We start from the raw sequence: 12500 nt of genomic DNA, 5'->3' as shown, positions 1-12500 counted from the left end.
GCTTCACTGAGATCTCCTGAGATTGGCTCTCCTTCACCCCTTAAAACCTGGCATTCCAAGTAGGGGATCCCATACTACTTCCGGTGCCTCCTCTGTGCCTACCTGACCTCATTACAAGCTGTCTAGCCCGTGGAACAAAGAATTGTAACCCCCGGTTCCTGCTGTTGAACGCTTTCAAGGGTTTACTTCAACCTGTTCACCATTCCCAAGCCCAAAGGGGGCATTCACCCCATTCTGGACCTTCTGTAGTCTGCATCAAGGGTACTTTCTGGACCCAGTGGACATAAAGGATACTCACTTATATGTCCCTATATCTTTCCAGAGCATCAATGCTTCCTGCTCTTTGTGGTGGGGCAATACCAGTTCCTAAAACTTTTCTTCATCCTGTCCTCTACACTTTGGGTGTTCACCAAGGTACTGGCTTCAGTACTGGTTCCTTTATATTCTCAAGGTAGATATTCAGTAGATATATGCAAAAAGTGTAAAAAAAATACAATAAAAACCGCTTTAAAAGCGGTGTATATTTACCTGTGTCTTCCCCGCGCATTCCCGTCCGAAAATGTGAAAATTCTGAAAACTGCGCATGCGCAGTTCACATTTTCGGCCGGGAGACGAGGAGAGACAGAAGGTAAGTATATGGACAGCGTGCACCCGCATGCAGGCACCGTTGGACAGGAAATGCCAGCAAGGACAGAGGAGTCAGCGCTGGATCGGAGACCCGCCGCAGCACTGGAGGGACAGATGAAAATGACAGGAAAGAAGAAGATCGGATTAAGGAATATCATTTAAGGTAAGTGCTTTAATTAACATTGGGGGGAGGAAAAAATATCTTTGACTTTAATGTCACTTTAATGGCTTGGTTGTTGAAGACCAGGTTTTGAGAGACATGGTCATCTATAAAAGTATTATCTCTATGATGCTGTACCTCTGGCAGGGTCTATCATTGGATGTGAAAATGTACGTTGCGTAGTGTCCAAGGCTTTTACTCCAGGAATTTCTCCATACAATGGATCCTTCCTCTCCTACAATTTGGTCTGGAGCACCATTTGACCCTTAGTACTAGTGATGCACCGATACCAAGTACCGTACTCAGTACAAGTACAGATACTTTTCGAGCTCCAAGACTAGACTAGAGAAAAACTCAAAAGTTAGGAGGCAGCTGTCATTTGTAAGGAGCACACGGATTTCCTGGGCTTTGTGCATCTCTGTCTTAATGTAGGATTTTGTTTTGATAAATATAAATAAAGGGATGCACAAATATCATTTTTGCAAGTACTGATACTTTTCCAAGTACTTACAAGTACTGATAGATTTTTGTTTATTGTCATGTGACAGTTTTTCTAAAACAATTTCGACTAATGATTTCAGGACAGTGGTGGAGTGCCAGAGCCAGGTCCCAGCAACCGCTGCAACCCTGGTAGTTCTCGTAAAAATGCCAAGTATCTGCACTGGTATCTGAAAAATGTCGGTGCATCCCTACTTAGTACCATCAAGGGCTTGATTTCTGTTCTGCCATTTTTTTCCATAGACCATTGGTCTCCTACTCTCAAGACTTTTAGTTACTTTTGCAAGGGGCCTGCTATGTTGTTGCCAGGTCAAATCCCTTCTCTTGGATTTGAATTTTGTGATTTTTGTTGTTTTAAAAGTAGCCTTCAGAACTTCCTTCCTTCCCAAGGTGGTCTCTGCATTTCACCTTAATCAGGACATTGTCCTACCCTGGATGGGCCCAGGTAGGGTGTTTAGACTTCTAGTTCTACCATTCCTTTATGGCTGAAAATAGAACATTGTGCAAGCTTATAGTCTTAAGGATCAGGACACAAAACAATTGTATGGTGTGCATAGGGTACACAGAATAACACTGCTGCATTGTTCCACAGCGCACTGGATGGCACCAGAGGCCACTGCAATGCTGTGCAGCGACCTTTGAATGGGAGTGTACTCTGCCAATAAAGTAAAAAATGCCTTGCCATCCAGTGAACACCAGCCACACTCACATGAACCGGCCCTTTAAAAGGTCTGCTGTCTGCAACTGCTTTATGTATTTTTAAATGGTGTTTTTTGTTTCTGCTGACATACTGTATACATGCATCATTCCGAGTCGAAAAATGTATGCGGTTTTACACCACATAATATATCCAAAAGAATGTTTTATTGAGCTTCATGCTGTACCAGCTATTGATGAATAGATTCCTGCCATTCAGTGCTTTTTTTTTTTGTTGTTGTTGTTTTTTTTTTTTTCTAAACAGTTTGATCAAAGCTTATAATGTTGTAATAATGGAACCGCCCTAATCTAATAGCATGAGTCTGCCACTCAGTGTTAGCAAACAATATATCTAAAATATATGTTGATTTATATAAAATGGCTATGAATATTCTTTAGGAAACTGAATAGCTTTCTTTTCTATAAGTAGCAGTTTCTATTAGAATGAAAAAAAGGGGATGGAGAATAAAATATTAAACATTTTTAAAAAGATAAGTGACCCAAAACCATTGTATTTCTTTAACTGAAGGATTCCTGGTCATATTTGATTGCATTAGCCAGCATTAAAATGTTGATATTTAGTAACAGTTCTCATCATACTGACAAAATCATACAGGTGAAACTCGAATAATAATAGTATGTTCAGATCCTGTTGATTGTTTGTGTGGTATTCCAACAGTTTAATGGGATAAATCTGAGAAATGCCACTGAGCAGCAAGCAAGACTGATTATTGGACAGCAATGTGATACCATCACCATCTTGGCTCAGTACAATCCTCATATGTGCCAACCCCCCCACTCACGATCCAGGTGAGCTTTCTCATAATATCACTTTCTATGTTACATCATTTTATGGTTTTCTGTTTATTAATTTGATTTATAGAACTGAAAGTAAACTGTCTGTGTAGTGAACTTCATATACAAATAAATGCAATTGTACATTATATGGCCAAAAGTATGCGCTTGTTAGACCCGCTATTCCAAAACCTTGTTAGACATCCTATTCCAAAAGCAAGGCGTTTATTATGGGGTCCCCCACCCATTGTAGCTATACCAGCCTTTACGCTTTTGAGTGTCATTTTGGAAATTTGAGCCTTTTCTGCAAAAAAAAATGGAAAATACTTGTAAGGTCAGGTACTAAAGAATGAGAAGACCTGACACACACTGCATTCCAGTTGACGCTAAATGTGTTTATCAGGAATACAGACAGAGCTCTATGCTGGTCACTCAAATTCCTCCACACCAAACTCAAGGCCATTATCTGTTCCAGCATAACTGTGCATGAAGCCAGGTCCAGAAGGACATGGTTTGCAAATCGTTGTCATGAGGTTAGTAAGTAAATTGTTAGTAAAGTAAAATAAATAAATTGCTAATATGCTGCGCCAGGCTATAATAATCAACTAAAAATCTACTTTAATACTCCTCCATTCAAATGTGATATGTGAATAAATGATTAATGTTTTAGGAATAAACTGTTATATAAAACTTTATTCCTAAAACATTAATCATTTATTCACATATCACATTTGAATGGAGGAGTATTAAAGTAGATTTTTAGTTGATTATTATAGCCTGGCGCAGCATATTAGCAATTTATTTTCACAGACTTCACCACACATTGTTGCAGCTGGCTATCTTCTAGACACTATATATTACTCCTAGCGCAACTATTTGTCGTTTTATGTTGTGATGAGGTTGGAAGCACTCTGTCATCTAAAATGTCTTTGTACTGTATGCACTAGCATCAACTGTATCCTTTATTGAAAACACCTGAACTGATTTGGAGTAGTGTCTACATAACTTTGGCCATAGAAAGTATGTTCTCTATATGGTGGTATTTGTAAAAAATTGCAACTAACTGGGCAAACAAACACAGTACAACTGTGTTTTAAAATGGGTTTTTTCTCTATCATAAAGAAACAGCAACCACCCATCAGTTGATGATGATCAGAGTAGCTTTTCATTCCAGTAAGCTGCTTATCTTGTATAAAATGCAGGCAATACTTCTGCCATTTTTAGAGATGCTCAGCCCAAAAACAATTACCATAGGTTCAGACTCAGAAATGCATTGATCAGCTTTGGTTTTTTTCACCTAAATTACAATTGTATTAACATTCCAGATCTTTGGGCTCATACTTTTTACCTCCTGTAGACCTTGTGTGGATGGTGGAACCCACTGTATGCATGCTTTAGTCAAACTGACAGCCAAGACCCGCTATTTACAACCACTAAGGGCAGACATTTTAAAGGGGCTTACTGTTCTTGCTGATGTACATTTACTTGAATCTTCCCTTGGATTTATAACTTTTCTTGTGGAAGTGTGTGTGTGTGTGTGTGTATAATGTATATGCTTTGAAAATATTCCTACAGTTCCCGACTGGATGCTAGTACTACTCATTCCACGCCGCATGGAAGTGGGGCGGCAACACCTGACAATCATTCCGTTATTGACACTGTGAGTGAGCAAGATGAGGGGACTATGACTCCGCCTTCAAAAGAAACCACGCCCAGCACAAGCCCTTACAGCTCACTCAAGTAATATATTTAACGTTTTCCCGCTTGTCTTCCTAGTCCATAATGTATATACAGAAGCTTTTGCTTTTCCTCGTGGGCTTTTTTTTATTTTTTAACTTTAGTTTTAGACAAGAATAGCCATTTTAGAATTTGCTATTTTTTATTAATTTGTCCTGGTTTGCTAGAAAGATTCAGATGATGGTCCAGGCTATATAAGAAATTGCTACTCATACGCCATTAAAGTGTATGCAAGCCTTGCAGTAAAGTTCTCTTATTTGCTCCTCTTTATTCTGTTAGTGTATTTCCACTTTTGCAGCCAAATTGGGATAACACCTATTTTATATTTGTTACATGTTCCCATTCACATAACATAAGCTAAAGAAAAAATCTTCTTGCTTTTACTTAGGTTAGTGTTTCTTGGCTTCTTAAGGGTTAACAATTCTACTTGCTTCTCCTTCTATTGTAATTTAAGGAGGGGTTGTGAGGGGTTTGCATACCTGGCCAGCTGGAAGCACTTTTGTAGGTCCGTATGCCATACGTCCTTGGCAGCGAAAGGGTTAATGAGAGAAACTCAATCCACAATTTTCAGTCCTATGTCAATCTATAAGGACACATCACTATGAGGGTGTATTTTCTGAAAGCGCAGGCCAGGTAGAATAAAAAGATGGTGCTACTAATTTTGTAGGTCCTGCGATAATTGTGCAAATGTTTATCAAATCAATATTAAACCGATAAAAATACACAATTAAATTGCTAAAAGCACACTAAAATCAGGATCAGTGCACAATCAAGAAAATTCTGATTAACTCTAAAAGATAAAACTGTATTTCGTTAATATTTGTGAAATGTTAAATTGCGCCTTTTTCGAAACAGTAAAAAAATGAAGTATTTGGTCTAAATTAGAAGCAAACAGCCTAGGGTGACAATGCTGCTCCTTCATAGTTACAGTACAATGAATAAGTGTTGTCATACTGATATAGGAAGGGTTTTACTGGCTGCATTACCTATAGATGACAATAAAGGAAAAATAATTTACAAAAAATGAATGCAGCCACCACATCTAAAGACTGGAAAGCTGCAATTTATAACTGTTTGTCTATAAGTTTAGATACACTTAATGTCATTTTGCAGCAATTTCACAACATTGTCCTCATCTGAGTACAGCTTACACTCATATATATCATGATCTTTTTTTGAAATTTTCCCTGGAGTTTACAAGATGGACTTAAACTTTTTTTTGTTTAGGACCCCTATGGAAGGTGTAAAAAGACATTCAGAGGTCCGTACAGTCACCCTTTCTAAATCTCCAGTAGAGCTTGGAATGCAGATCTGTGGAGGTAATCTTCATGGTATTTTTGTGATGGATGTTGATGAGGATAGCGCTGCAGGTGGACTATCGGGGCTACTACCAGGAGACCTGATTCTAGAAGTAAGTGGAAAGTACATGAGGCATACTTACTGAATGGAACTGTTGCTGCTTCTGAAGAAAAAGCCAAATGTGAGTTACAATTTTTTTGCCCCAGCTTTTTTAAAACCACTTTTTTGTTTTCTTTTAGATGCAGCATTTTCTTAATCAATGTATACAGGGATTCTCTCTTTAAAGCACAGATCATTACTGTTTATAATTGCACAATGTATGACGTTTTGATACATCTACCATTCATTTTCTCAATGCATTATAAAACCGGCTTTGTTTAGCTTTAGGCATGGTTTAAGTTCATATTATCCTTCTTTTAATATGATTGCTCAGGGTAAGGTGACATTAAGAAATCAGGCTTTCCAGACACCATATAAGCTGGCATGTTTATGATGACACTCGGAATTATATCTCTTTAAGACGATACATGTAATGTACATACATCAAATAGAAACCACAAAGCTATAGAATAAATGAAAACATACTTATTCTACAATAATATTTTGGAGAAGTGAGTGTGAGGCGATGCTGCTTTTTAAAACATTGCAGCACCTGGGTCCAATTCTGCTGTTGTCCTGTGTAGGGTCAATGTCAGGCATTTGTACCATTTTGTTGTCACTCCAGCTGAACCAGCTCCCTCTTTTCTGTGTTCTAATAGATCTCAGTAGAGATGTAGGAGGACTAAAGGTGGGAGCGAAATGTATTGAAGAAATAGAGGTTTTAGGAATATTCATTGGTTGGCCTCACTTCAGTCTTTCCTGCGTGAAACATGACGTTTAACATTTGATTTTTTGTAAATTTACCCCCTATGCAATTTTTATATCTCTTGCAAATCATAATATATTCAAGTCCTCAGTTTAAAGTAGTAAACTCACTTTTTTCAATAAATGAATCCAGATCATACAAATATACATTGCCCAGCATAGCATTGCTTTACATCTTTACATATTAGCCCAAACACCATCATTATATTTCCCAACAGCTGCTTCCAAGTCTCTCGGCTCAGCTTCCCTGAACTAGATCCGGTGCTAGATCACAAAGAACAGTGCAGACTCCAGCAACTGTTCATCGACCAGCTCTGAGAAGGGAGGAAAGTAGCTTGATTTACTGTGTGTTTGTCGAGACACACAGAGCTTACTAGCACACACAAGGTGACTCCATAGCACTCTGCTTGCGAAAGGAGTCACTCTAAAACAGGAAGTCATGACCAGAGCTCAGGGGACCAGCTGATTCTGCAGGAAACTAAAGCTTTTAAACATTAAGGAGCAGCATTCATTGTAAGTGATTTCATCAGCATTTGAAATATCTTAAAATCCTTTTGACTTTAATATCACTTTAAGCTGGTTTTAAAAGGAAATAAGACAGAATGAAAGTATCAGAGCTGTTGTTTCTGAAGGTGCTGATTCTGAACCACACACCTAAAGCAAGTACCGTGTTTCCCTGAAAAGAAGTCACTGTCTTATATTTTTTTTCCCCCGAAAAAAGACACTATTTTCGGGGGATGTCTTATTTTTACCTGGCTGCAGCTGTCTGATGCCGTCCAGGGAGCCACCAGTCAGAAGTTCCCTGACCTCACTTCAACCCGCGCTGTGCCTGCTGGGAAATGTAGTTTTCAGCGGCAGCCGAGGCAGACGGGTATGTGTGCGTGTGTGCGTGCGGGCGGGAGCTGCGTCCGGTCTTGACATGTAAATTTCAATTATATGTGCAGCTACCCTGAAAATAAGACCTAGAGCTATCCTTCAGGGATTTCTGTAATAGGAGATCTACCACCGAACTCGGTCTTATTTTCAGGGTAGGTCTTATATTACAGAAATCCCTGAAGATAGCGCTAAGTCTTACTTTCGGGGAAACACGGTATGTCCTTATAAGAGGTCCTGATGTTTCACAGTCCAGGACTATGTAAATTAAAAATCAATTCACCAATGCCAGCTCCTATATTTATATCCTCACAGGTTCCCATTAAGTAAATGCTCTATATGCTATGTGTGAGTCAGGATCCCAAATAGAACTTATAACCATATGGTGAACCCCACATATTATTAAGTGTATTAGTGGTCCTTGTCTGGGGCCTCTTAATAAAGGGAACACACGTCCGCGCTGTCATCTGATATTGATGACTATCTGATGAGTCTCACATTGTCAGTCTGCATTTGCAGATCACAGTGCACCTGTCAGTTTTATGAAGGCGCACGCCATCACATAAGCCCTGATTTGAAGAACAGGACATATGTGGTTGATGAAGGAAAAAAATATATATATATATTTTCTATCTCGCACACAAAATCTGATTCTTTTGAGATCTTTTAAAGCCTTTAAAAGCATCCTATGAGATTTGTTTTACATATACAGACAGAATCTTACATTTCCCTTCAAATGCATGGGATTGCTGACATTATTAGTTTCCTTACTGTGTATCCCACTCTTCTCACTCATTTGCAGTCCTGTCATTATTCAGCCACAAGATGGCAGCACAATGTGCACAAGAATGGGACACAATCGAGCAACTCTGCCAAGAATTGATTCTCTCTTGTTTGAGTTACATTTTGATTTTATTGAATTTGTTATAGGCATAGAAGGCAGAATTGACTTTGTATTTCTCTATAGTTTATTCTGCCATTTACATTTACTGTGTTTTATGATTTGGGACGCTGATCTCATATTCCGTCACCCTCTTTCAGGTGAACTTACAGCTATAGTGTAGTATGGGAAGAGACCTTGGTGCTTCCCCTCCATTCACCATTCCAGCCGTTAGTCATGGCATATGATGTGTATCTTTTTGCTGGGGGTAGAATGACCATGATATACAATATCTGAGGGCATGAGATATTTAAAATAGTGTCAGACATGTTTTCACTGTAGGAATCATTTTTCCCATTTTCCTAATGTGGTGTTTTTGTGGAAGTGATTTTAAAAAGTTTTTTTTATGTTCTTTGAATTCTAGATTTATAATGTTTGTAATTAAGTTTGGCCTTAATTGTTTGTTTTTTGTTATGTAATTTGTCTTAACGTTTTACTTTTGTAGTATGGTTCGGTTGATATGAGGAACAAAACAGCTGAAGAATCTTACCTAGAAATGTTGAAACCAACAGAGAATGTCAAGCTAAAAGTACAACAAAAATTAGAGGAATTCAATAGAATCAAAGATCAAACCGGGGATGGTTTCTATGTGAGGTTAGTTCAAACATAACACTGACCATCAGGCACATATGGTATGTGTGTGATATATATTTTAGTATACAATCACCATTTGCATTTCTTAAGGAAATTATTATTTCTTTCTCGTCCTTTGAGGGACACCGCTCTGAGAAATTCTGAGATGTAGGGTTATGCTGCTGCCTCCAGGAGAAATGGACACTAGGAAAAAGAATGAAAAGCCTACCACTTTAAGGACAAAACCTGTTAACTGCTGGAGTTCTTCCACATTTTGATTGTGTGGATCAGATGACTCATTTCATATGTGATGCGTTTCTTGATGCTTGTCATCTGCTATCTGGCCCATTTCCACCTTTTGTGATTTAGCATTTATTGTGGTTATGTAGAGGTGCAGTGATAATGTATATGTGTGCACATTTTCATGACTCACATTGCAGGCTTTCTTTCTTTTTTTTTGGACTTTTTAGTAGTCATGAGTCCTACAAATTGAACATTCTCTCCACAGGAAACTCGGTCTTGCACTAGGTTCGGATTGTGTAGCAGCTGACCCCCTCCCCTCTAGTTCATTGTAACAAGATCACTGCACACCCACTTTGTGTTTCCAGGTCAGAATACACTGTCCAGGGTGGGGGGGGATTCTTTATTTGTTCTACTTGAAGGTCCTAGAAAAGGATGTTCAGCTTCTAGAACCACTATTTTCAAGGTGATTCATCAGGTTTTCATTGATGCTTATGAGCTTCTGTTACACAAATTACAAGGCTGCAACTTGGTCTTCTGTTGGCATTTTTGCTAAGTTTTATAAAGTTGATGTTTCTGCTTCTTCTAATGCTAGTTTTGGCAGAAATGTTTTTCAGGCGGCTGTTTTGAGTATTTGAGCTGGTTCTTCTAGTTTTCATGATGCCCATCGCTCTGTTTTTGGACTGCTTTTTAACATCCCTATGTCTCAGAATTCCTCAGAGCTCTGTCCCTGAATGGACGATAGAGAAAATAGGATTTTGTTCTTACTGTAAAATCCGGAGTCCATTGAAGGACGTGGCTCCCTCCCTTTAAGTTCCTTTGTACTGCTTGCTACAACTGGCAGGTGTGAGTTGGGAGGGGTTATATCCTTAAAGTGGTAGGCTTTTAATTTTTTTGCTAGTGTCCATTTTTCCTGGAGGCAGCAGCATTATCCTACATGTTAGACTTCTTCAGAGCTCTGTCCTTCTATGGACTCAGAGAAAAGGATTTTACGGTAAGAACAAAATGCTTTTTTCCCCCCAAATACAACTAATCTCCTCTTCCTTTTTATTCCTCTGCCTTTTCTTTTTCCTTTTCTTCCCTTTTTTCCTTTTTCTTTTTCCTCCCTTTTTCATTTTCTTTTCCCCTCCCTTTTTCTTCCCTACCTTTTTGTTCTCCTTTTCTTGCCTTTTTTTTCCCTGCCTTTTTTTTCTCCTTTTCTTCCATCCATTTTTTTCCCTCCCCTTTTTTTCCCTTTTCCCTCCCTTTTTTTTCATTTTTTTTTCCTCCCCTTTTTTTTCATGTTTTTCTTCCCTTTTTTCATTTTTCTTCTTCGCTCTAAGCATAGCAGCAACTTTGTAACTGATTGTGAGCATCTATTATGTAGGTATGCATGTTATATTCCTGCTAAGACGGTCCTGCAAGCTAGCGCAGTGATGAGGGATGTAGGGTAATTACAGCCTGGTATTATTAAAGTATGATGGTTATTGCAGGTTAGTACAGCTGGCACAAGGTACCCATGGGATGTAGGCACATAATGGCATTGTTGGTTGGTATTGCGTTGGACTAAGCACAGTCTGTTTTAAGAGCATGGAACGTTTCTCTTAAATTGGTTATTATTAGTACTTTTGTGCTCTGGTAGTCTTGAAACCTTTTGTAAAAGATTGTCATTATAGTAGTGCTAAGTTTTTTTAATAAAAAAAATACAATATTTCCTTAATAAGATCTATATGGAAGCCTTGACTTGTATTTTTACAGCACAAATCAAAAATTATGATGTGATTTATTTTTAGGAAGGTTTTTGGGGTGCCTGTTTTGCTAGCAGCAAATCTCCTTCTGTAAGTAAAATAAGGAAGGTGTTCTGCCTCTGGTGAATTTCTGTACAAGACTTTTGGATTCGTGTGTTGCAGCGAGCTCCCAGTTATCCGGTACCCATGGGGATTGGTTTGGATTAGTTGCTAACATTTTTTAGTGTGCACATGTCTATCAAGCAACTGGCAAAACATTGAGGACAACAATCCTTGTGTTTTTTTGTTTTTGTGGTTGCTTGAGAGTTCTGGTTGCTTGAATGCTGGATAATGGGGAGTTTACTGTATTCTGCTTTTCTTACCAACACCATTAAGTGATATAATTGGACACATCATGTTCACTTTATTTCTGTAACATGTGAAAGTCTTAACCTTCCTTTTATTACATCACTGGGGCAATTCATATACAGTACATAGTTGATGGAAAGCTACTATCATGTTATAAACTTATTTTGATATATTCATTTTCAGAGCACTTTACGATAGAACAGGAGAAAATTCTCAGGAGCTGAGTTTTAAGAAGGATGATATACTGTTTGTGGATGACACCCTCCCTCAAGGAGCTTTTGGTGTATGGATGGGTTGGCAGCTTGATGAAAATGCTCAGAAACTGGAGAGAGGCCAGATTCCTAGCAAATACATGTGAGTATGAAAAGTTGCTATAAGGGTTGCAGGCAGTCCTGAGTCAGCCAGTGCTATAAAGTGTCTGTCCGGTACACAATATTGACACCCCACCACAGCTTGTTTTACAATTCCACAAACAGACTTTAATTGGACAAAAATAAAATGAGAAGATAGGACTGTGAAGATTTATATTGGTAAACTGTACAAACATTTCATTGTTTTACTTGCATGCATAGTGAAATCCTGATTAATACAAATACTTGTAAATTGAAGTGTTTTGAAAAATGTCACTGCTTTAGTGACCTCTGAAAACAGGAGTACATACAGATGTAAAGTATTTGCAGTTACCTTGGCCTACTTAATGTAAAATGCTTAATGCTGAATATTTTCTTCAGGATGGAGCAGGAATTCTCACGACGGCTCAGTGTTTCAGAGGCAAAAGATGAAGGTTCTGCTGGGAAGACGCTTTCTGCCGCAGCCAGGCGCTCCTTCTTCCGCAGGAAACACAAACATAAGCGGAGTGGGTCTAAAGATGGCAAGGAACTTCAAGGACTTGATACAATTAGCACAGATTCCATCCTCTTCCTAGATGGTGAGTCATGGGGACACAGCAAAAGTAATACAGACAATGTCCCTAGTGAGACCTGAATCCAGTGCTGCAAGGGAACAGTACTACCTACTTAGTTATGGCTTGTTCACACCGAATGCGCTACGTTCCAGAGCGGTAGCTGCTGGAACGCACCACGATCCCTCATGAAACTTCCCCCTGCGTTCTGGGGCGGGAGCA

The 12500-nt window shown here is 38.8% G+C and overlaps 1 protein-coding gene across 2 annotated transcripts in view; it reads left to right on the top strand.

The window, feature by feature from the left end:
* The window catches only part of DLG5 (discs large MAGUK scaffold protein 5), a 98677-nt gene that overhangs the window by 77732 nt on the left and 8445 nt on the right, over positions 1 to 12500 (top strand). For both annotated transcript variants that reach the window (XM_018567389.1, XM_018567390.1), the window contains exons 24-29: positions 2661 to 2791; positions 4352 to 4516; positions 5741 to 5924; positions 8935 to 9083; positions 11561 to 11731; positions 12109 to 12305. In XM_018567389.1, coding sequence (XP_018422891.1) covers positions 2661 to 2791; positions 4352 to 4516; positions 5741 to 5924; positions 8935 to 9083; positions 11561 to 11731; positions 12109 to 12305 — 997 coding nt within the window. The remainder of the gene's footprint in view (positions 1 to 2660; positions 2792 to 4351; positions 4517 to 5740; positions 5925 to 8934; positions 9084 to 11560; positions 11732 to 12108; positions 12306 to 12500) is intronic.

The sequence above is a fragment of the Nanorana parkeri genome, unplaced genomic scaffold, assembly GCF_000935625.1.
Source record: "Nanorana parkeri isolate BGI_ZX_2015 unplaced genomic scaffold, ASM93562v1 scaffold1041, whole genome shotgun sequence".
NCBI classification, from domain to species: Eukaryota; Metazoa; Chordata; class Amphibia; order Anura; family Dicroglossidae; genus Nanorana; species Nanorana parkeri.
Note: the sequence above shows the minus strand (reverse complement) of the source record. Positions and strands in the feature narration are given on the sequence as shown.